General features: G+C 64.2%; 1 protein-coding gene across 1 annotated transcript in view; it reads left to right on the forward strand.

The window, feature by feature from the left end:
• JPH3 (junctophilin 3) overlaps positions 1 to 22,003 on the forward strand; it is a 64,581-nt gene that overhangs the window by 15,854 nt on the left and 26,724 nt on the right. Inside the window, exon 2 of the mRNA XM_012735730.3 lies at positions 16,562 to 17,336. Coding sequence (XP_012591184.2) covers positions 16,562 to 17,336 — 775 coding nt within the window. The remainder of the gene's footprint in view (positions 1 to 16,561; positions 17,337 to 22,003) is intronic.

Consider the following 22,003-nt stretch of genomic DNA (forward strand, 5'->3'; position numbering starts at 1 on the left):
TCCTTGCCTGACAGCAGGTCGCAGCTGCAGGCGTCTGAAATCCGAATCGCCAGGGCCCCAGCCCCGAGCAGGAGCCAGAGACTCTGTATGCAGTAGGTGCCCATGTGTTGCTGCGGCCTGGGAGCCCCCTGACTCCCCAGCCACAAGGGCAGCGCCGTACCCAGAGCCGTCTCGGGCCTCCCCTGTGCGTGTTCACGTTTGATGACACGCCGTGCTATCGGCGTGCCCGGCGCCGCCTGCAGGTGCTTTGCAAACACAAACCGCCCCTCCCCCAGCGCCCCCAGGTGTGTGTCGTCATTGTCCTCGTTTTTTTTTGTTTTTTTTTTTTTTTTTTTTTTTTGAGACAGAGTCTCACTTTGTTGCCCAGGCTAGAGTGAGTGCCGTGGCGTCAGCCTATCTCACAGCAACCTCAAACTCCTGGGCTCAAGCGATCCTCCTGCCTCAGCCTCCCGAGTAGCTGGGACTACAGGCATGCGCCACCATGCCCGGCTTATTTTTTTTTTATATATATATATCAGTTGGCCAATTAATTTCTTTCTATTTTTTATAGTAGAGATGGGGTCTCGCTCTTGCTCAGGCTGGTTTTGAACTCCTGACCTTGAGCAATCCGCCCGCCTCGGCCTCCCAAGAGCTAGGATTACAGGCGTGAGCCACAGCGCCCGGCCTGTCCTCGTTTTTTACAGGAGGGAAAGCTGGTACCTCATGATAGCTGTCCCCCCTCCCAGGCTCGCCTCCCTCCTTTGTAGCTCGGAGGGAATAATAATATTTATCCCCATTTTGCAGATGGGGAAAGTTGAGGCTCAGAGAGGTCAGGGAACCCGTCCAGGGTCGCACGACCGGGAAGCTCACAGAGCCGGGGCCGTGCTTAGATCCGCCCGTTGTCCTCTCTCTGGATGGGGCACAGGTGTGACCCAGCACGGGCAGGGCTTGATGCCGGCCACCTGCTGCTGCCCCACGCCCCAGGGCTTGCGTTAACCCCGCTGTTTAAGAGGCCGGCCCTCGAGCCCTCGAGGCCTGCTGGGTGGTGCGATGGGGAATGGCGTCCCCTCTCTGTGCCCCGTCTGTCCCCGCGTCCTCGTTCGCTCCCACGGCGGGAGGCTGAGCAAGGGGCAGCGGGGAGGGACGGGGTCGTCCCTGCTCGCGGCGGCCGGCTCGAGAACGGGGCTGGCCCTCGGGAACCCGGAGGACACCGGGGGTCTCTCAGCCGCGAGTTTGAACAGCTCACCCCGGGGAGAGGACGGTGCTGCCGCAGAGAGCGCGGCGGGCCCCCTCGGCTGGGGACAGGCGGGCTCTCGGGGCCCAGAGCCCAGCACAAGGCCCCGCTGCCATCACACACCACGAGGCTCCCTGCCGTCCCGGGTGAGTGAGCACCGGCAGGCGGGACCTGGAGTCGCCAGAGCTGGGGGCTGCTTTCCTGGCCTTTCCCTTCCCCGTCTCTGTGGCGGTGGGTGGTGGAGAGGAGCCGCACCAGGTGGGCGCTTTGGAATCAGACACCCCGAGTTGGGGGCCCGGCTCAGGTGCTCCCTTCAACGGTAGGACTCGGGGCGGGTGATGTAATCTCACTGTGCCTCAGTGTTTGCTCCTGTAAAATGGGCACAATCACGTGCTGATGTCTCCCTCCTGGTCCTGTTCAGCTCGGCAGCAGGTGCTCGGAGCCTTTGCCCCCTACCTCCGCCCCGGGTGGGGTCAGGAGTCCCCCAGGGCCACGGGGTGTGGCGGGGAAGGGTGCCCAGAGGTCAGGGGAGAACATGGGGCCACTCTGCTCCTGGGGCGAGGACAGCTGACTGGGGTCCACAGACGAGCCCCACTGCGTAGACTTGCCCTGGGCGTGCACAAGTCAGCCGGCCTCACTGGGTGTGGGGCTTCCCCCAAGGCAGGGACAGAGAGGGGGCAGAGGGCGGGGTCCCCAGACCCCGGAGCTCCATTCTGGGCTCTGGGGAGGGATCAGGTCTCCACCTCTTCTTGCTGTGTGGCCTTGGGCAAGTCGCCCCACCTCTCTGAGCCTCAGCGAGCCGCCAGGGAATGACAGGTGCCTGGGCTGCCTTGGTACCCCGAGTGCTCAGCAGGTGCCAGCAGACGGTGCCCTTCAGCTGTGGTTCCCGACTGCTGGGCTGCTGCAGGGGTGGCCCCGGGAGGGTTTCCATGTCCCCCCACAAGCTGAGACGGCGGCTTACACAGGGTTTTAGTGAAGGCAAATAGGAGGATTTATTTGATTTGAAAGAATGTTCATTCTGAGAGCAGGTCTGTCCTGGTTTTCTTTCTTTTCTTTTTTTTTTTTTTTTGAGACAGAGTCTCACTCTGATGCCCAGGCTAGAGTGAGTGCCGTGGCGTCAGCCTAGCTCACAGCAACCTCCAACTCCTGGGCTTAAGCGATCCTCCTGCCTCAGCCTCCCGAGTAGCTGGGACTACAGGCATGTGCCACCATGCCCGGCTGATTTTTTTTGTTTCATTTTTAGTTGACTGGCTAATTTTTTCTATTTTTAGTAGAGATGGGGTCTTGCTCTTGCTCAGGCTGGTCTTGAACTCCTGAGCTCAAACGATCTGCCCGCCTCGGCCTCCCAGAGTGTTGGGATCACAGGCGTGAGCCACCGCGCCCGGCCTGTCCTGGGATTTGTTTTGGCTGGGAAAAAGACCTTCCCTTTGTTCATAATGGTCAGAACTCAGAAGCGGCAAAGGTGCCCCCAGACAGGGAGACGGATGAACTGCATGGAAGGGTGGTGAACATGCGGTACGCCATGGAAGGGCCAGTCGGGGACGCCCCGGCGAGATTCCGACTCTGGTATCCGGAAAAGGCAGAACTGTGAGCTGGCGGCCATCCCTCCGCCTGGCCCTGGTCTGAACAGCAAAAGCAGGGTTTTGGGGTCGGGGGGCTTCTCCGTGTGAGTCGGTCACGGTGGGTCTGTGTTGTGACATATCCGTTCAAGCCACAGTGCACGGCCCCACGTGTGAGGTCCAGGTGCACTCTGAGTCTCAGCTGACCATGACCACACTGGCCGGTCAGTGGTGACAGACATGTCACATGGTGCAGATGTCGGCAGCAGGGAGACGGGGGGGGTGGGGCACAGCAGTATTAATTGCACTAATATTAATTTTTTTTGTTTGTTCTTTTTGAGACAAAGTTTCACTCTGTTGGTGGGGCTAGAGTGCCGTGGCATCAGCCTAGCTCACAGCAACCTCAATCTCCTGGGCTCAAGCGATCCTCCTGCCTCAGCCTCCCGAGTGGCTGGGACTACAGGCATGCGCCACCACGCCCGGCTAATTTTTTCTATATATATTAGTTGGCCAATTAATTTATTTCTATTTTCAGTAGAGATGGGGGTCTTGCTCTTGCTCAGCCTGGTTTCAAACTCCTGACCTCGAGCGATCCTCCCGCCTCGGCCTCCCAGAGTGCTAGAATGACAGGCGTGAGCCACCGCGCCCGGCCAGTACTAATACTAATTAATAATAAGTAACGCTCTACTTTCCAGCCAAGTTTTCTCTAAGCCTAAAATAACGTATCAATTATCATTACAAAAGAGAAAGTTAAAAAAAGAAAAAGTTACAGAAGACCTTCCCCTGCTGACCCGAGTGGAGAGCAGAGGGCACTGAGGCTCCCACACGGGGACGCTCGGACGTCCACGCTCGGCCGACTGCGTCTCTCTGGCCTCGGCCCACCCCCGGCACAGGTTGGGGGACCGTCCGGGCGGGGCCACACCCGGGCGGCCTCCCTGCACCTCCCCAGCCCCCCACGCCGCACTCTGGGCTGTTCCGGAGCCCCCTCCCCGGGCGGGCGCGGGTGGCCGCGAGATCCCATCGCTGGTGTCCCACTGCAGATCTGCTCTCGGCCCCTCCCGCCCCCAGGGTGGGGGTACCTGGGTGCCTGGAGCGTGGTCGTCCCCGGGCCCCCTCCTCTCGTCCCCGTGCCGTCTGACTCGGCTCTGACTTGGTCCCTCCAAAAGACGCCTGCTGCCCTGGCCCCTCTCCGGCGTCCCCACCAAACTCCCCAGTACCCAGGGGGGAGCAGGACTCCCGTCACCAGCCTGGCCCAGGTCTCCACCCGCCTCTCGGAGACACAAATCCTCTCTGAGCCTCGGTTTCCACGGCTGGAGAGGCAAGGATAATAGAACTACTGTGTGGGGGGGGGGTGGTGGTGGTGTGTGTGTGTGTGTGTGTGTGTGTGTGTGTGTGTGTGTGTGTGTGTGTGTGTGTGTGTGTGTGTGTGTGTGTGTGTGTGTGTGTGAGTGTGAGTGTGAGTGAAGGTGTCTCCCCGTCTCCTCCCCGTTACGGTTTTTAATCCCTGCCGAGATCGCGTGCTTGTAGAGTAAGATGCCGGTGAGTACCGAAAACAAAGCGGCGCTCAGAACTAGAATCGGCCGCACGGCCGGCCCCGCGTGTCCGCGCGTGCACACGCGTGTCCCGGGCTCACGCTCACTAGCGGGCCTCTCCCTGGACGTCCCGCTGTGCTAGACGGGACTTTTCGTCGTTCAGCCCCTTTCCTCGCCCCTTCCCCACCTGTCTCCATAGGCTCGTGTCACAGGTTTTCTTATTAAATCCCCACCCGGAGTTTTCCGTCGTGACGGTGGTTGCTCTCCGCGGAGACCAGCCACGGCCCTGATCCTGTGCTTCCCGCGCACGCCTCGAGTTAGACAGCCTCGCCGGCCCCAGTTGCGTGGTTTGTGCGTGGCGCTGACTGCCACGCACAAAAACAGAAAGTTTTCCTCGGGGCCACGGTGTTTGCTTATGAAAATAGAATAAAAACTTCGAGTGTAATTTAAAGGTAAACATAAATAGAAAAATGACATTTGTTGACTTCTACGTGATCCACGCCTTTATTTATTTATATATTTTTGAGACAGAGGCTCGCTTTGTTGCCCAGGCTAGAGTGAGTGTCATGGAGTCAGTCTAGCTCACAGCAACCTCAGACTCCTGGGCTCAAGCGATCCTCCTGCCTCAGCCTCCCGAGTAGCTGGGACTACAGGCATGCGCCACAAAATCGGCCCGGCTGATTTTTTTCTATATGTATTAGTTGGCCAATGAATTTCTTTCTATTTTTAGTAGAGACGGGGCCTCGCTCTTGCTCAGGCTGGTTTCGAACTCCTGACCTCAAGCAATCCTCGAGAGTGCTAGGATTACAGGCGTGAGCCACGGCGCCCGGCCAGATCCACGCCTTTAGAATTAAATTGTCAGTATTAATCGTAGTGATAAGAACATCAACAAGTAAGATTTTATGTGTGCTTCACGTGGCCCCAAGGTGAAAACTAGGGTGAGTTAAATACAACTCACGTGGCAGGCAATGAGTTAAATCATTGGTTCAGTCTTTTTCCACTTTGCAAATGCTCAGCGGAACACCTCTCAAAGGCAGCTTTTCAATTGAACAGACCTGCCAGATTGTCAGTAATAGATATAGAGACAAACACATAAGTTTATCGATTTGTTTTCCCAACCCCCCCCCTCCCATCTTGGAAATTTCTTCCTCTTCCCTTGTGTTTCATCTTATGTTGTCGTGTTTCTTGCTTTCCTCCCTCATTCTGGTGGGGCATATCCTGAAGCAACTTTCTGAAAAGGATGCACAGGAGATACAGTTTCTGTGGCTTGATTATTTGCTTGATAAATTGTATAGAATGCTAGGTTGAAAATGAGTTTTGCTCAGAATTTGGGGCAGGGTGGCAGCAGTTTCCCACTGACTTCCAGGTGTGGTGTTGCTGGGTTTTTTTTTGTTTTTTTGAGACAGAGTCTCACTCTGTTGCCTGGGTTAGAGTGCCGTGGCGTCAGCCTAGCTCACACCAACCTCAGACTCCTGGGTTTAAGCGATCCTCCTGCCTCAGCCTCCCGAGTACCAGGGACTAAAGGCATGTGCCACCATGCCCGGCTAATTTTTTCTATATATTTTCAGTTGACCAATTAATTTCTTTCTATGTATAGTAGACACAGGGTCTCACTCTTGCTGAGGCTGGTTTCGAACTCCTGATCTCTTGAGCGATCCTCCTGCCTCGGCCTCCCAGAGTGCTAGGATGACAGGCGTGAGCCACCGCGCCCGGCCTGGAGTTACTGTTGAATCTCATCCTGTTCTGATTCTCAGCCCTTCATTTACAGTCTATCCTGCTGCTTCTCTGAAAGCATCTAGAGTCCTTGCTTATTAGAGTCCTGCAATTTCATCTGCCGTGTCTTGGCTGAGTGCCTTGCTCTCCCTTGAGCAGGGGGCCCGAGTCCTTCTGGGAGGCTTTCCTGCTAAAAATCTTCCATCATTTTCCTCCGTTGCTTTCTAGAACTTCTCAGTATTCAGACATGGGGCCTTCTGGATGAATCCTTTCATTTTCTTCTCACTGTTTTGCCCACCTCTTCTTTCTCTAGTTTCTGCAAGATTTTCTTGATTTTTTTTTTTTTTTTTTTTTAAATCTTCCAACTCATTGACCAGATTTTTTATCTTAGCCATCACACTTTTAACTTCTAGGAGTTCTTTCTTTTTCTGATCTTTCCTTTTTTATTGCATTTTATTCTCATTTCCTGGACACGGCATTTCATCTATCTGAGGATTTACATTCTGGTTCCTCGATGTCTTCTCCCATCCCCTGTGTGTTTCAAGATTCATAATTCTTGGCCGGGCGCGGTGGCTCACGCCTGCAATCCTAGCACTCTGGGAGCCCGAGGCGGGAGGATCGCTCAAGGTCAGGACTTTGAAACCAGCCTGAGAAACAGCGAGACCCTGTCTCTACTAAAAATAGAAAGAAATTAATTGGCCAACTAAAAATATATAGAAAAAATTAGACGGGCATGGTGGCGCATGCCTGTAGTCCCAGCTACTCGGGAGGCTGGGGCAGGAGGATCGCTTGAGCCCAGGAGTTGGAGGTTGCTGTGAGCCAGGCTGACGCCACGACATTCTAGCCCGGGCAACAGAGTGAGACTCTGTCTCAAAAATATATATATATATAAAAGGATTCATCATTCTTTTCTTCCCATTTGTACGTTGTGGCCTTTCTCTTCTCTGCTGAGGTTTCTCCAGGCGCCTGAGGCTGCTGTTTACGGACTCAGGTCCCAAAGAGCTGGCGTGTGGCCGCCCGGCACTGGCCCGCCCGGACCCGCCGAGGGGCTCTGCGCCTCCCCGCCGGGCGTGGCCAGTCTCCTGCGTCCCGTGGGAGGCAGCCGGTGTCTGTTCAGAACAAGCGCTTCTCCCGGCAGCCCCCGTCCCGGCCTCACCCAGCCCCCTGCCGAGCACCCCGGGGTGGAGGGTGGGGTGGGGGGGTGGGAGCTGCTGCTTCTGTTTCTCCAGAAACTTCTCTTCCGGGACCTGCACATGGGGGGGGGGGCTCCCTCCTCCTGGCTCCTTGTGTGTAGGTTCTCAACAATGCGGCCTTTTGTCCCGTTGCCTGGTTTGTCCTAACTTTTACTTGTTTAAGTACCGTGTTTCCCCGAAAACCAGACAGGGTCTTGTATTTATTTTCCCTCAAGAAGACACCCCGGGGCTTATTTTCAGGGGATGTTATTTTCCCCTCAAAGCCTCAGCTTGCAGCACGCACAGGATGGCCAGGACCTGACAGGGGGAGCCCACCTTGTTGGTGGGGCTGCCCGCACCTGTCCGGTCACCTCTGGGACAGCAGCTGTCTTGATGGGGCGGATGAGAAGGGCTGCTCGTCTCCTTTCCCCTACATGACGACACGCACGGGTTGTGCAGACGCGCTGCGTGGCCACGCCTGTCAGTAGGTCTTATTTTCGGGGTGGGGCTTCTATTGCGCACATGCTTAGAAATCCCGCTAGGGCTTATTTTGTGGGTAGGTCTTATTTTCGAGGAGTTCCGTGTTGGTTTCCTTGGGCTACTGTGACAAAATGCCACAGGCCGAGTGGTGCTCGGATGGCAGGAATTTGTTTCTCGCGGTTCTGAGGCTGGAAGTCCAGGATGGAGGTGCCGGATGAGGTGGTTCCTCCGAGGCTGTCCTGCTCTGTCTTCACGGGGTGGCCCCTCTGTGCGGTCCCTGCAGTCCCTCCGCAAGGCCACCGGTCAGACCGGATCAGGCCCCTCCCCAAGGCCTCCGTTTTAACTCCGTCTCCTCTTTGAAGATGTCATCTCCGAGTCCAGCTGCGTGCTCAGGTGGCGGGGCCAGTGTGTCACTATGCGAGTCTGGGAGGAACACGGTGACAATTACAAATCCCAGCAGGTGACAATTCAGGTCCCAGCCGAGAGGTTTTTACAGATGATGCTCCGTGGTGTTGGTGACGACAGGGGGGACATGGTCACTCTTAGCCTTTTCTGAGGGCAATTTATTAAAACCCTTAAAACACTCCAAGACCTTTTTTTCAAATTTTTTTTAATTTTATTTTTTTGAGACACAGTCTCACTCTGTTGCCCGGGCTACAGTGCCGTGGCGTCAGCCTAGCTCACAGCAACCTCAGACTCCTGGGCTCAAGCGATCCTCCTGCCTCAGCCTCCCGAGTAGCTGGGACTACAGGCACGTGCCACCACTCCAGGCTAATATTTTTTTCTATGTATTTTTAGTTGGCCAATTAATTTCTTTCTATTTTTAGTAGAGACGGGGTCTCACTCTTGCTCAGGCTGGTTTCAAACTCCTGACCTTGAGCGATCCGCCCGCCTCAGCCTCCCAGAGTGCTGGGATTACAGGCGTGAGCCACCGCGCCCAGCCCAAGGCCCCCCCCCTTTTTTTTTTTTAATCAAGCAATTTCACTCTAGGAATTTATCCCAAGGATAAAGTGTAACACTGCATGTAAAGATTAGCTGTCAAAAATGAGGAATGACCTAATGTCCCGCAGCTCAAGACTGGCTTGTGACTTGCAAAACGTCCCTGCAGAGGGTGGGGCCCCTGTGCAGTGAGTGTCACCTGCCCTCCGGGGACAGCTGTGGCCGCAGAAGTTGGGGGGAGCCTGGGCTCCCCATGAGAGCAGAGCCGGGTGCTGTGTGGACGCTGCCCGCTCGCCTCACGGGGAGATGCCCGTCCAACATGGGTGCTCTCGCTGCCGTGCCCGGGGCCTGGGTCTTGACGGGGACCCAGAGGGTGCTCGTCCCTCAGAGGAGGAGCCCGGGGGCCGGGGTCTGTTCTGAGCTCCGTGGGCAGAGAGTGTTTGGGCACAAAGGACAGAAACCCAGTCGACGTGGCTGACGTCGGCGTGGGCAGGAATGAGGGGTGCCGGGGTGCAGGCGCAGGGCAGCTGGGGAAGCTGGCAGCCACCTCCGTGCCCCCTCTGAGGGACGAGGCCCGGGTCCTAGCCTTAGTGGCGCCTGTTTCTTCCTTTCTCTTGGGGCGGGAAGGGGCCCTGCCGGCTCCCTCACCTCCCAGCCGAGCGTCCGCGGAGCCTCGTTGTGTTTGGCCCCGTGCCAGGGGCCGATGTGATTGGCTGAGCTAGGCGGTGGTCTAACCCCGTCCAGTCAGCTGCGACGGGGAGGGGGCTCTGGCCCGTGCCCACCCCACCCGGGTGGGGGGGAATGGCCCAGGCCGGCGAGGCCAGGCAGAGCGGGTCAGGGTCCGGTCCAGAGCAGAGGCTGTGGCCCACCAGGGTGGGAGGAGATGGGCTTGGGGTCGGGCATTGGTGCTGGCATGGTGGGGGGCTGGCTGGGAGAAAGGGGTGCCGCCACCTCCGGCCCAAAGACCCTCAACCTCGGTTTACAGCCTGCTGTAGCCATGTGGCATTGCACAGTGGGTTTTATACCTGTTCTGAGCCTCAGTTTCCTCACCTGTTAAGTGGGCACAGTAAGAACCCAGAACTGCCAGGGCACCGTGTGGGTGAACCGTGACTCTGACCGCATGGAGCTCAGGACGTGCTCTCCGCTCTGCCCCCTCCTTACCGACTCGGCGGGCCCTGGGTGGGCTCTCACCCCCCCCCCGCCACACTTTGCAGGTCAGGGGCCGTGCGTGGGGGCCTCCCGTGTGGGGTGCGGCTGTGGCGTGAGCTCAGGTCTGCAGTGGGCTCCTCGTGCCCCAGCCCCGGGCTTGCCTCCCGGGATGCCCCATGGGGGAGATTTGAGCCGCCCTGACACCGTCCGTGGGCGGGAGGAGGCTGACCACGTGGTGGAGGCGTGTTTTCTCAGCTGATGGACGGGGCTTCCTGGGAGGAAAATACACGCGTGTGTGAGCTGCACGGAGCCCTAGCGAGGCACAGACGCCCCTGTGGAGCTGACGGTGCACGCTGGCCAAGAGACCGGGCGCTGGGGGCCTCAGCCTGGCCTCGGCCAGCTGTGGGGCATGGGCTGCAAGGCCCAGGGCTCTGGCTTTCGTGCCGGGGCAGGGGCAGTTTCGTTAACCAGACGAAGCCGGCTGCCCGCGGCGGGCCAGGCTGGGAGCCAGGCGCTGAGTGATCTCCCGGCAGATCTGGGAACGGGGTCCCTGAGCCTTAGGCTTCTTGGGCTGTGCCAGTGGCAGGGTCAGCGCCGGGGCGGGGGAGGGGCCCCACCCGGTGGGGGTGCAGACGCCGCTTGCGTGACAACGGGCCGGCGTCTCCTCCTGTTTGCTGTCCCCCGCGTGTCTGGGCCATCCCGGCCGGCGTGTCAGGCGGGAGGCCAGGGAGGCTTGTTCCTCACCTGAGCTCCACCTGTGCCCCCCGACTCCACTTGTGCTCCGGCAGGTGACCTGGCCGGGCCCCTGCGCCAACACCCCCTGTGGCCATGCGCCCTGCAGAGCTCACAGGGAGGAGGCGGGTACCCTGCAGAGCCCCACCCCCGCCGGGCCACCTGGATCTGGGCGACTTCCAGGGCTCCAGGGTCAGGGGTGAGGTGGAAGGTGTAGTAGGCAGGATGTCATGGGCTCTGGGGGGTGGGGGCACCGGCCCAGACAGGCCCCCCCAGCAGCCCTGGGCGCCCTCTGCCTCCCCGTGGACGCCTGTCCCTGCCGCTGGGCACCTCGGGGTCTGGCTTCCCGCCAGCCCTTTGCTGTGGGCGCCGCAGCCGCCGCCCGGGGGGTGGGAGCGGAGGTGCCGGGCGGGTTTCTGTTTGTCCAAATGCATCGTGCTGGTACCAGCCGTGAAGGCACACGTGTCCCCACTGGCAGCGAGACCCCAAATACGACAGAACTGCAAACACTGGGCGAGGAAGGCGCGGCTGGCCCTGGTCACGCTGTGCGCTGCGCGGCCGTGGCCACTGCTCTGCCAGCACCTGTGGTGGAGTGTAGACCTGGCGGGGGTGTGACTGTCGCCCGTTCCACAGGGCGGCGAACTGAGGCCTGAGACCTGAACTACCCTCCCCCGGCATAGTGTAGGTGGCAGAGTCAGGGCGACTCAGGCTTCCGGTCCCAGGCGTGCCGCTGCCTGATCGCAGGTGTGCAAGCTCCCTGGTCCCAGGCGTGTTCCCTCCCGGATCCCAGGCGTGCTCCCTCCCCGGTCCCAGGTGTGTTCCCTCCCGGATCCCAACTATACTACCTCCCCATCCCAGGCGTGCTCCCTCCCGGATCCCAGGCATGCCCTCTGCCTGATTGCAGTGTGCAAGCTCCCCGGTCCCAGGTGTGCTCCCTCCCCGGTCCCAGGTGTGTTCCCTCCCGGATCCCAACTGTACTCCCTCCCCATCCCAGGCGTGCTCCCTCCCCATCCCAGGCGTGCTCCCTCCCCATCCCAGGCGTGCTCCCTCCCCATCCCAGGCGTGCTCCCTCCCCATCCCAGGCGTGCTCCCTCCCCATCCCAGGCGTGCTCCCTCCCCGATCACAGCCGTGCTCCCTCCCCGATCACAGCCGTGCTCCCTCCCCGATCATAGCCGTGCTCCCTCCCCATCCCAGGCGTGCTCCCTCCCCGGTCCCAGGCGTGCTCTCTCCCCGGTCCCAGGCGTGCTCTCTCCCCGGTCCCAGGCGTGCTCCCTCCCCGGTCCCAGGCGTGCTCCCTCCCCGGATCGCAGGCGTGCTCCCTCCCCGGATCGCAGGCGTGCTCCCTCCCCGGTCCCAGGCGTTCTCCCTCCCCGGTCCTAACCGTGCTCCCTCCCCGGATCGCAGGCGTGCTCCCTCCCCGGGTCGCAGGCGTGCTCCCTCCCCGGGTCGCAGGCGTGCTCCCTCCCCGGGTCGCAGGCGTGCTCCCTCCCCGGGTCGCAGGGGTGCTCCCTCCCCGGTCCCAGGCGTGCTCCCTCCCCGGTCCCAACCGTGCTCCCTCCCCGGGTCGCAGGGGTGCTCCCTCCCCGGTCCCAACTGTGCTCCCTCCCCGGTCCCAACTGTGCTCCCTCCCCGGTCCCAACTGTGCTCCCTCCCCGGGTCGCAGGCGTGCTCCCTCCCCGGATCGCAGGCGTGCTCCCTCCCCGGTCCCAACCGTGCTCCCTCCCCGGTCGCAGGCGTGCTCCCTCCCCGGATCGCAGGCGTCCTCCCTCCCCGGATCGCAGGCGTCCTCCCTCCCCGGTCCCAGGCGTGCTCCCTCCCCGGATCCCAGGCGTGCTCCCTCCCCGGATCCCAGGCGTGCTCCCTCCCCGGATCCCAGGCGTGCTCCCTCCCCGGTCCCAGGCGTGCTCCCACCCCGGTCCCAGGCGTGCTCCCTCCCCGGGTCGCAGGCGTGCTCCCTCCCCGGTCCCAACCGTGCTCCCTCCCCCGGTCGCAGGGGTGCTCCCTCCCCGGTCCCAGGCGTGCTCCCTCCCCGGGTCGCAGGCGTGCTCCCTCCCCGGTCCCAGGCGTGCTCCCTCCCCGGTCCCAACCGTGCTCCCTCCCCGGGTCACAGGGGTGCTCCCTCCCCGGTCCCAACTGTGCTCCCTCCCCGGTCCCAACTGTGCTCCCTCCCCGGGTCGCAGGCGTCCTCCCTCCCCGGTCCCAACCGTGCTCCCTCCCCGGGTCCCAGGCGTGCTCCCTCCCCGGATCGCAGGCGTGCTCCCTCCCCGGTCCCAACCGTGCTCCCTCCCCGGGTCCCAGGCGTGCTCCCTCCCCGGTCGCAGGCATGCTCCCTCCCCGGATCGCAGGCGTCCTCCCTCCCCGGATCGCAGGCGTCCTCCCTCCCCGGTCCCAGGCGTGCTCCCTCCCCGGATCCCAGGCGTGCTCCCTCCCCGGATCCCAGGCGTGCTCCCTCCCCGGATCCCAGGCGTGCTCCCTCCCCGGTCCCAGGCGTGCTCCCACCCCGGTCCCAGGCGTGCTCCCTCCCCGGGTCGAAGGCGTGCTCCCTCCCCGGTCCCAACCGTGCTCCCTCCCCGGGTCGCAGGGGTGCTCCCTCCCCGGTCCCAGGCGTGCTCCCTCCCCGGGTCGCAGGCGTGCTCCCTCCCCGGTCCCAGGCGTGCTCCCTCCCCGGTCCCAACCGTGCTCCCTCCCCGGGTCGCAGGGGTGCTCCCTCCCCGGTCCCAACTGTGCTCCCTCCCCGGTCCCAACTGTGCTCCCTCCCCGGGTCGCAGGCGTCCTCCCTCCCCGGTCCCAACCGTGCTCCCTCCCCGGTCCCAGGCGTGCTCCCTCCCCGGATCGCAGGCGTGCTCCCTCCCCGGTCCCAGGCGTGCTCCCTCCCCGGATCGCAGGCGTGCTCCCTCCCCGGATCGCAGGCGTGCTCCCTCCCCGGTCCCAGGCGTGCTCCCTCCCCGGATCGCAGGCGTGCTCCCTCCCCGGATCGCAGGCGTGCTCCCTCCCCGGTCCCAGGCGTGCTCCCTCCCCGGATCGCAGGCGTGCTCCCTCCCCGGATCCCAGGCGTGCTCCCTCCCCGGATCCCAGGCGTGCTCCCTCCCCGGATCCCAGGCGTGCTCCCTCCCCGGTCCCAGGCGTGCTCCCACCCCGGTCCCAGGCGTGCTCCCTCCCCGGGTCGCAGGCGTGCTCCCTCCCCGGTCCCAACCGTGCTCCCTCCCCCGGTCGCAGGGGTGCTCCCTCCCCGGTCCCAGGCGTGCTCCCTCCCCGGGTCGCAGGCGTGCTCCCTCCCCGGTCCCAGGCGTGCTCCCTCCCCGGTCCCAACCGTGCTCCCTCCCCGGGTCACAGGGGTGCTCCCTCCCCGGTCCCAACTGTGCTCCCTCCCCGGTCCCAACTGTGCTCCCTCCCCGGGTCGCAGGCGTCCTCCCTCCCCGGTCCCAACCGTGCTCCCTCCCCGGGTCCCAGGCGTGCTCCCTCCCCGGATCGCAGGCGTGCTCCCTCCCCGGTCCCAACCGTGCTCCCTCCCCGGGTCCCAGGCGTGCTCCCTCCCCGGTCGCAGGCATGCTCCCTCCCCGGATCGCAGGCGTCCTCCCTCCCCGGATCGCAGGCGTCCTCCCTCCCCGGTCCCAGGCGTGCTCCCTCCCCGGATCCCAGGCGTGCTCCCTCCCCGGATCCCAGGCGTGCTCCCTCCCCGGATCCCAGGCGTGCTCCCTCCCCGGTCCCAGGCGTGCTCCCACCCCGGTCCCAGGCGTGCTCCCTCCCCGGGTCGAAGGCGTGCTCCCTCCCCGGTCCCAACCGTGCTCCCTCCCCGGGTCGCAGGGGTGCTCCCTCCCCGGTCCCAGGCGTGCTCCCTCCCCGGGTCGCAGGCGTGCTCCCTCCCCGGTCCCAGGCGTGCTCCCTCCCCGGTCCCAACCGTGCTCCCTCCCCGGGTCGCAGGGGTGCTCCCTCCCCGGTCCCAACTGTGCTCCCTCCCCGGTCCCAACTGTGCTCCCTCCCCGGGTCGCAGGCGTCCTCCCTCCCCGGTCCCAACCGTGCTCCCTCCCCGGTCCCAGGCGTGCTCCCTCCCCGGATCGCAGGCGTGCTCCCTCCCCGGTCCCAGGCGTGCTCCCTCCCCGGATCGCAGGCGTGCTCCCTCCCCGGATCGCAGGCGTGCTCCCTCCCCGGTCCCAGGCGTGCTCCCTCCCCGGATCGCAGGCGTGCTCCCTCCCCGGATCGCAGGCGTGCTCCCTCCCCGGTCCCAGGCGTGCTCCCTCCCCGGATCGCAGGCGTGCTCCCTCCCCGGATCGCAGGCGTGCTCCCTCCCCGGTCCCAGGCGTGCTCCCTCCCCGGATCGCAGGCGTGCTCCCTCCCCGGTCCCAGGCGTGCTCCCTCCCCGGTCCCAGGCGTGCTCCCTCCCCGGATCGCAGGCGTGCTCCCTCCCCGGTCCCAGGCGTGCTCCCTCCCCGGATCGCAGGCGTGCTCCCTCCCCGGTCCCAGGCGTGCTCCCTCCCCGGATCGCAGGCGTGCTCCCTCCCCGGTCCCAGGCGTGCTCCCTCCCCGGATCGCAGGCGTGCTCCCTCCCCGGTCCCAACCGTGCTCCCTCCCCGGGTCGCAGGCGTGCTCCCTCCCCGGTCCCAGGCGTGCTCCCTCCCCGGTCCCAGGCGTGCTCCCTCCCCGGATCGCAGGCGTGCACCGCGGTGACCCCGAGAGTTCTCAAGGCCCCTGGAACTTGCCCCGTGTTCTCCTGTCCAGTCTCAGGCATTTGAAGTTGCACACGTATGTGTTCCCATGTCACGACGCTGCCGTTCGTTTCTGCTACCGTGGCTGCCTTCTCTCTTTAACCGACGTGACGTAAAACAAGCCGTCCCACCCAAGCGGGCAGTGCAGTGTTCTCGACGGGAGCTTGACCGCTGTGCGGATTCCATTCACGGCCTCTCGGGCGCTGGCAGCGTGGTGCCTCCCCTCTGTGACGGTCGGCCGTCTCCGCCACTCCCAAGGAGACCCGTCCCCACGGGCGGTCGCGGTCCACTCTCCTTCCCCAGCCTTGCAGCCGACAGCCAGCCTCCCGCCCCTGGCCTTGCCTGTTCCGGACGTGCGAGGGCCTGTGGCTGCGTGTGCGTGTGCGAGACTGGAGCGTGTGCGTGTGTTTCACATGAAAGCTGGGGGTGCCGGGCTCCCTTCTCCTCCTCTGCCCTTCTCAGCCCCTCCCAGCCAGCCCCTCTGCAGGGGGTGGCCGGCGTCACAGACCCCAACCCCAGTCGCGCCAGGCGAGACCCTGGCGGCTCCCAGGCCCCCGGCCCCTCTCCAGAGCCAGGGCCTGCTGGGTGACACCCCCGGGCCAGCAGCCCCCAGCGGCCGTGTGCGGGGTCTGCCTGGCTGAGGGCCTGGGCGTGCGGCTGAGGGAAGGGGACACGGGGCACACGCAGGGCTGCCGTCTCGCCCGGGGACTGCAGCCCCACTGTCCCCCTTGTTTCTCCCGTGCTCGGTTCAGTGGCGTTAAGCACGTGGCCGTTGTCCGGCCGCCGCCGCTGCCTCATCCCGAACGTCTCCCCCTGAAGCGGGCCCTGTCCCCACCGGACACTCACAGCCCAGCCCCCCCATCCCGCTTTAATGCCCAGTGGTCCTCCGGGCTCTTGGACACCTCCGGTGACGGGGAGCTCACTGCCTCGCCAGCCAGCCTGCTCGTGCCCAGGGTGTGAGCCCGAGCCCACGTCCCTAAAGCCGTCCCCGCGGCCCAGGACGTGCTGCCTCCTCCTGCCCCACCAGGTCCCTCCCCGGCCTCCGCTCGGTGGGGCCTCTGCCCCTGTGCACCCTGGGTTCCGTGGCCCCCGCTCCCCAGCCGGGCTCCGACGCCCCCACTCCCCCGCTGCTCGGAGAGAACAGACTCCGGCCGCGGGACGCGGGGCGGCGGGAGTGTCTTCAGAAGGACCACCCGGGCGATACGCATTGTAAAAACGCCCACGGCCCGTTCCCCCCAACACACGCCGTCCCCCGCAAGGTTGCACCCGGATAGAAAACGCAGACGGAGAACCGTCCCGCGGCCGGACCCGCCGCCCGCTCCTCCGTGGCGGTGCCAGGCGCTCACCCTCTCTCGCTTGCCTCCCCAGGGACCTACCAGGGCCAGTGGGCCGGCGGCATGCGGCAGGGCTACGGCGTGCGGCAGAGCGTCCCCTACGGCATGGCGGCGGTCATCCGCTCGCCCCTGAGGACGTCCATCAACTCCCTGCGCAGCGAGCACACCAACGGCACGGCGCTGCACCCCGACGCCTCCCCCGCGGCGGGCAGCCCGGCCGTGTCCCGGGGCGGCTTCGTGCTCCTGGCCCACAGCGACTGCGAGGTCCTCAAGGGCAAGAAGAAGGGGCTGTTCCGGCGCTCGCTGCTGAGCGGGCTGAAGCTGCGCAAGTCGGAGTCCAAGAGCAGCCTGGCCAGCCAGCGCAGCAAGCAGAGCTCCTTCCGCAGCGAGGCCGGCATGAGCACGGTCAGCTCCACGGCCAGCGACATCCACTCCACCATCAGCCTGGGCGAGGCCGAGGCCGAGCTGGCCGCCGTGGAGGACGACATCGACGCCACCACCACGGAGACCTACGTGGGCGAGTGGAAGAACGACAAGCGGGCCGGCTTCGGCGTCAGCCAGCGCTCCGACGGGCTCAGGTACGAGGGCGAGTGGGCCGGCAACCGGCGCCACGGCTACGGCTGCATGACCTTCCCCGACGGCACCAAGGAGGAGGGCAAGTACAAGCAGAACGTCCTCGTGAGCGGCAAGCGCAAGAACCTCATCCCGCTGCGGGCCAGCAAGATCCGCGAGAAGGTGGACCGGGCCGTGGAGGCCGCCGAACGGGCCGCCACCATCGCCAAGCAGAAGGCCGAGATCGCCGCCTCCAGGTAGGGGGGGCGAGGGCCGGGGGCGGGGGCCCCTCCCGGTCACCCGGCAGGTGCGTGGGGGCCTGGCCTGGGCGGTCGGTCGTGCTGTCCCTGAAGACCCTGGCTTGGGCCCAGGTTGAGGCCTACGCTGGTGTTCCTCAAACTTTGCCCCGGGGGACCACTGGGGCTCCCCAGGGGTTTCTCGGCGGGGGCGGCGGGCAGGGGTGGGGCCGGGAAATGGTGGATCTGAGGGGCGCGCCTTCAAACAGAGCAGTGTCTGTCTGCCGTTCACGGTGCCGGCATTTAACCTAAAACGCTGGCGGGTAAAGAGCAGGGGGGAGGGGGGGCTGGCTGGTGGCGTGATGGGTAGGACAGCCGCTGGCTGAGAGAAAGGGGTGATGCCCCCAGGTGGATGAGAGAGGAGGCCGGAGCTGCCCCGGCTCCCCAAGGCTGCGGCCCAGATCCTGCCTGGGCCCCGAGAGGCGGCCCCAGCTGGGAGACCGGGGGTCCGATTGTGGGTGCCCGGCGAGGGGCTCACATGAGCCCCGGTTCTGAACGGGCTGCGGGACTCACTGAACTTGGGATTCAGCGGGGCCCCTGGCCCTAAGGAACGAGTCGAGAGGTGCCCATGGGGTCCAAGGTGCCTGTGGGTGTGGGGTGCAGGGGTTTCAGGGCCGGACGAGGGGGTGCAGGGTCTGGCCTCCGGGGAGCCGTGAGGTGGCATGTGTGCCCGGGGCTGGTCCCCGCTGGGCTGCGGGAGACGGGAGGCGGCGGTGGCAGGAGCCGCCTGCTGCAGGTTGGAGAAGGTCCCCCCGGGACAGCCGAGGGCCCCGCAGGTGCACAGGTGGGGTCTGCAGGTGCCCAGTGACTCGAGGGCTGTGTCTCGGCTTCGGAAGGCATTTTAGGAAACCCGCAGCCGGACTGCAGCAGGGCTAGGTGGAAACGTGGGGTTGGAGCTGCCGTAGAGGGTCCCCGCTGGGGCAGTGCCCACCGGAGTTGTGCGGGCAGAACTGTCACCCGGAACTGTAGAGCAATCAGGCCGGGCTCGGTGGCTCACGCCTGTGATCCCAGCACTCTGGGAGGCCGAGGCGGGAGGATCGCTCAAGGTCAGGAGTTTGAAACCAGCCTGAGCAAGAGCCAGACCCTGTCTCTACTAAAAATAGAAATAAATTAATTGGCCAACTATAAACATGTAGAAAAAATTAGCCGGGCGTGGTGGCGCATGCCTGTAGTCCCAGCTACCTGGGAGGCTGAAGCAGAAGGATTGCTTGGAGCCCAGGAGTCTGAGGTTGCTGTGAGCTAGGCTGACGCCACCGCATTTACTCTAGCCTGGGCAACAGAGTGAGACTCTGTCTCAAAAGAAAAAAAATAAAAAATAGAGCAACCAGCCTGCAATGCCAGCCTGGGATTGCTGGAGCTGGGGGGGCCCAGCAAAGCCATGGGGGTGGGGCTGCTGGAGGCAGGCAGTGGGGGTCCAGTCTCCACCCCAGCCTGTCCAGGAAGCTGCATAGACTGGAGTCAGGGAAGATTTTTCTGGAGGCTCAAGATGTCATGTTCTTTTCCCTGTCGGGTTTTGGACTTACCTGGGGCCTGTTATTTCTTGTCTGTTGCCTGTGTCACCGTTTTGGAGTGAGAATGTCTGTCTTATGCCAGTCCCACCACTGCATTTTGGAGGGAGACAACTTCTCTGATTTCATGGGCTCACGGCTGCAAGTGTCACCGTCGAAGGCTGCTGGGCTCGCCGCGTAATAGAAATTAACAAGAGGCCAAAGGGGAGTCACAGGCAAGGCTGTATTGGGGAACATACGGGAAGCAACACAAAGGGAAAATCCCGAGGATGGACCCCCCAAGGGGAATTGGGGGAGAGTTTTAAAGAGGCTGAGGGCCGGGCGAGGGGGCTCACGCCTGTAATCCTAGCACTCTGGGAGGCCGAGGCGGGAGGATTGCTCGAGGTCAGGAGTTCGAGACCAGCCTGAGCAAGAGCGAGACCCCATCTCTACTATAAATAGAAAGAAATTAATTGGACAACTAATACATATAGAAAAAAATTAGCCGGGCACGGTGGCGCACGCCTGTAGTCCCAGCTACTCGGGAGGCTGAGGCAGGAGGATCGCTTGAGCCCAGAAGTCTGAGGTTGCTGTGAGCTAGGCTGACGCCACGGCACTCACTCTAGCCTGGGCAACAGAGCGAGACTCTGTCTCAAAAAAAAAAAAAAAAAAAAAAAGGCTTAGGTGGGGGCCAGGGGCCGTGGCTCACGCCTGTAATCCTAGCCCAGTCCCCGCCGGGGATCGAGGTGTCGTGGGCGGCTGGGGGCGGCACAGGGGCAGGTCCGTGATCTCTCCGGGCCTGGGGGCCGGGTGCGGCACGGGGCCCTGCGGTGTGTGGCTCCGTGCAGGGGAGAGCGCGGGGGCTGGGCCGGGCCCGGGGCACCATGGGCTCGAAGCAGCAGGAGGCTGGTGGGCGGTGCACAGCTCTGCGAGTCCCCACCCTGGGGGCTGGCGGCGTCAGCATGGCCGGGTGTGCCTGCGTGTCCTGGGGGGTGCGTGTCCTGCGTGTCCTGCCGGGTCTCACTTAGTGGACGGATGGACAGATGGACGGAGGGGCAGAGGGAGTGGGGTGGGGGTCCGGTGTGCACACGTGTGTGTGTAGCTGTGAAACGGGCGGTGCCCCCACCCTCCTCATATTGGGCACCCCTGAAGCCCGCCGGCTGGCCGGCCCCGACTGGCCTTCCGCACTGACCGGGTCACCCGGCCCCTCTCAGTCACCAGCTTGGCAGGCACCTGGGCAGGTGCTGGGGGTGAGATGGGTTCCGGCTCCCACACACACACGGCTGGGGTCTGGGCACTGGCCCCCTTGAGAGACTCTGTCTCTGCACACGCAGTTACACATGCCACACGGCCATGCACAGCCCCGAGTACACACGCTCACACATGGAGATGGGGGCTAGGCCACGGGCAGTGACACGCTGTGGCACCGGGCTGGTGGTGGGGTCCCCTCACCCCCAGTTGGGTGGGGGGGTCATGGCCCGTCCTGGGTCTCGGAGCCCGGCACCCCGAGTGTGTCCGAGAGGAGGCGGCAGCGCTGGACCCCGGGCACAGGGAGCCCACAGACCTCACCCTCCTGGGCCACTGCCGCTGGGTGCCCCAGGCCGGCTGCCTACCCTCTCTGGGCCGGGCTCCCCTTGAAGGTTGGGCTGGGGCTCCCCAGAGGGCCCTCAGCCTGGAGCCGGCACCGTGGCCCTTGGTGTCCCTGGGCCGCTGGGGGCCAGGCACAGGCAGGCGGGCGCCCTGAGCTCCCAGTGAGGCCCCGGGAGGCACGGGGGAGGAGCTCGGCCAGCGTGGGGGCGGGAGCTGGTTTTCTCAATTAGCCAGAACCGAGGGGGAGGGAGGAGGAGGGGACGGCGCCCAGGGCCCCTGGGAGGGACTCGCGGTCAATGGCCGGGACGACCTTCCACTGGAGCGTGAGAGCCGGGCCGTGCAGCGACTGGCCCTGCTGGACTGGAGTCACTGTCACAGCGCAGGGCGTGGCTGTCGTCACGGAGGCTGGGCAGGGCTCAGGAAGCGGGAAACGGCTGGCAGTGCCAGGCCAGCGGTGCCGGGACCCTCCCCGGGAGCCGCTCTGCGGGGGCGGCTGCAGCGAGCACCGTGGACACGGTTCTCCAGGAAGACGGGTGGGGGGGTGTCGCCGTCGTCTGAGAAGTGGCCTGGGCTGCGGGACCTCGGGCGCTCCGGGTGATTCTGGGGTGCTTGGACGGCCGGTAAAGACGCCAGGGTCGGGCTCCACACGCCGGTTTTGTCCCAGCAGGTCTGGGGCGGCCCGAGAGCCTGCCTCTGCCCCGCTCCCCGGTCGGCGCTCTCTGTCCCGCCCAGCGGGGAGGTGAGGCGCGTGCACACGTGGCCATGACACCCTGGGTGGCGGGAGGGCCCACGGGAGCGTGTCTGTGGAGACCGGGGAGAAGGGGGTGCAGGGGTGGCTCCAGGCAGTCCCATCAGGGCGAGACCGGCTGCTGAGACCCCACCCGGCCAGGGTCTGTGTCGGTTTTCTTCTCTGCCCAATGCCCAGTGCCTCGGGACATTCTGCTCGGTGACTGCGTTTCAGATGAATGAATGAGTGAATGAATGAATGAATGAATGAATGCTTAGGGCTCCACTTTCTTAATCGGGGCCTCCCGGCCACTTCCCTTAGTGCTGGGGACCAGGAGGTGACCTCGGCCACCACGAGGCAGGGATGACGAGGCCAAGTTTGCAAGGAGGGCGGGGTGGCTGGGGTTGCCACGCTGGGGCCACATCCTCAGCCTTTTCCGTGGCCCTGGCCCTGGGCAGGGCCGTGGCCGTGGCGGGTGCTTGGATGAGGACAGGCAGGCGAGGAATGGCAGTGCCCCAAGTGCCCTGTGTCCCCGCCCTCCGCCGGGCGTGGCCCCCTCTGGCCCCCTCTGGCGCAGAGCCGCAGCCTGGAGCGCTGAGTCAGCCCCGCCGTGCTCCGTGGGCAGGTGGGGGGGTGCGCCGGGGGCGGCTCTCCCAGGATCTCTGGCTCCCGCTGGAACAGCCCTGGCGTGGGCAGGTGCGTGCGGGCGGGTGGGTGGGGACAGCCCCCATCTGCTCCGGAGGGGGCGGGGAGGCCAGGTGTGCGTGCCGAGTTCCAGGAGGCGGCTGCGTGGATAACGGCACCTGCTCCCATGGGTCGGGGCG

The sequence above is a fragment of the Microcebus murinus genome, chromosome 20 (assembly GCF_040939455.1).
Source record: "Microcebus murinus isolate Inina chromosome 20, M.murinus_Inina_mat1.0, whole genome shotgun sequence".
Taxonomy (NCBI): Eukaryota; Metazoa; Chordata; class Mammalia; order Primates; family Cheirogaleidae; genus Microcebus; species Microcebus murinus.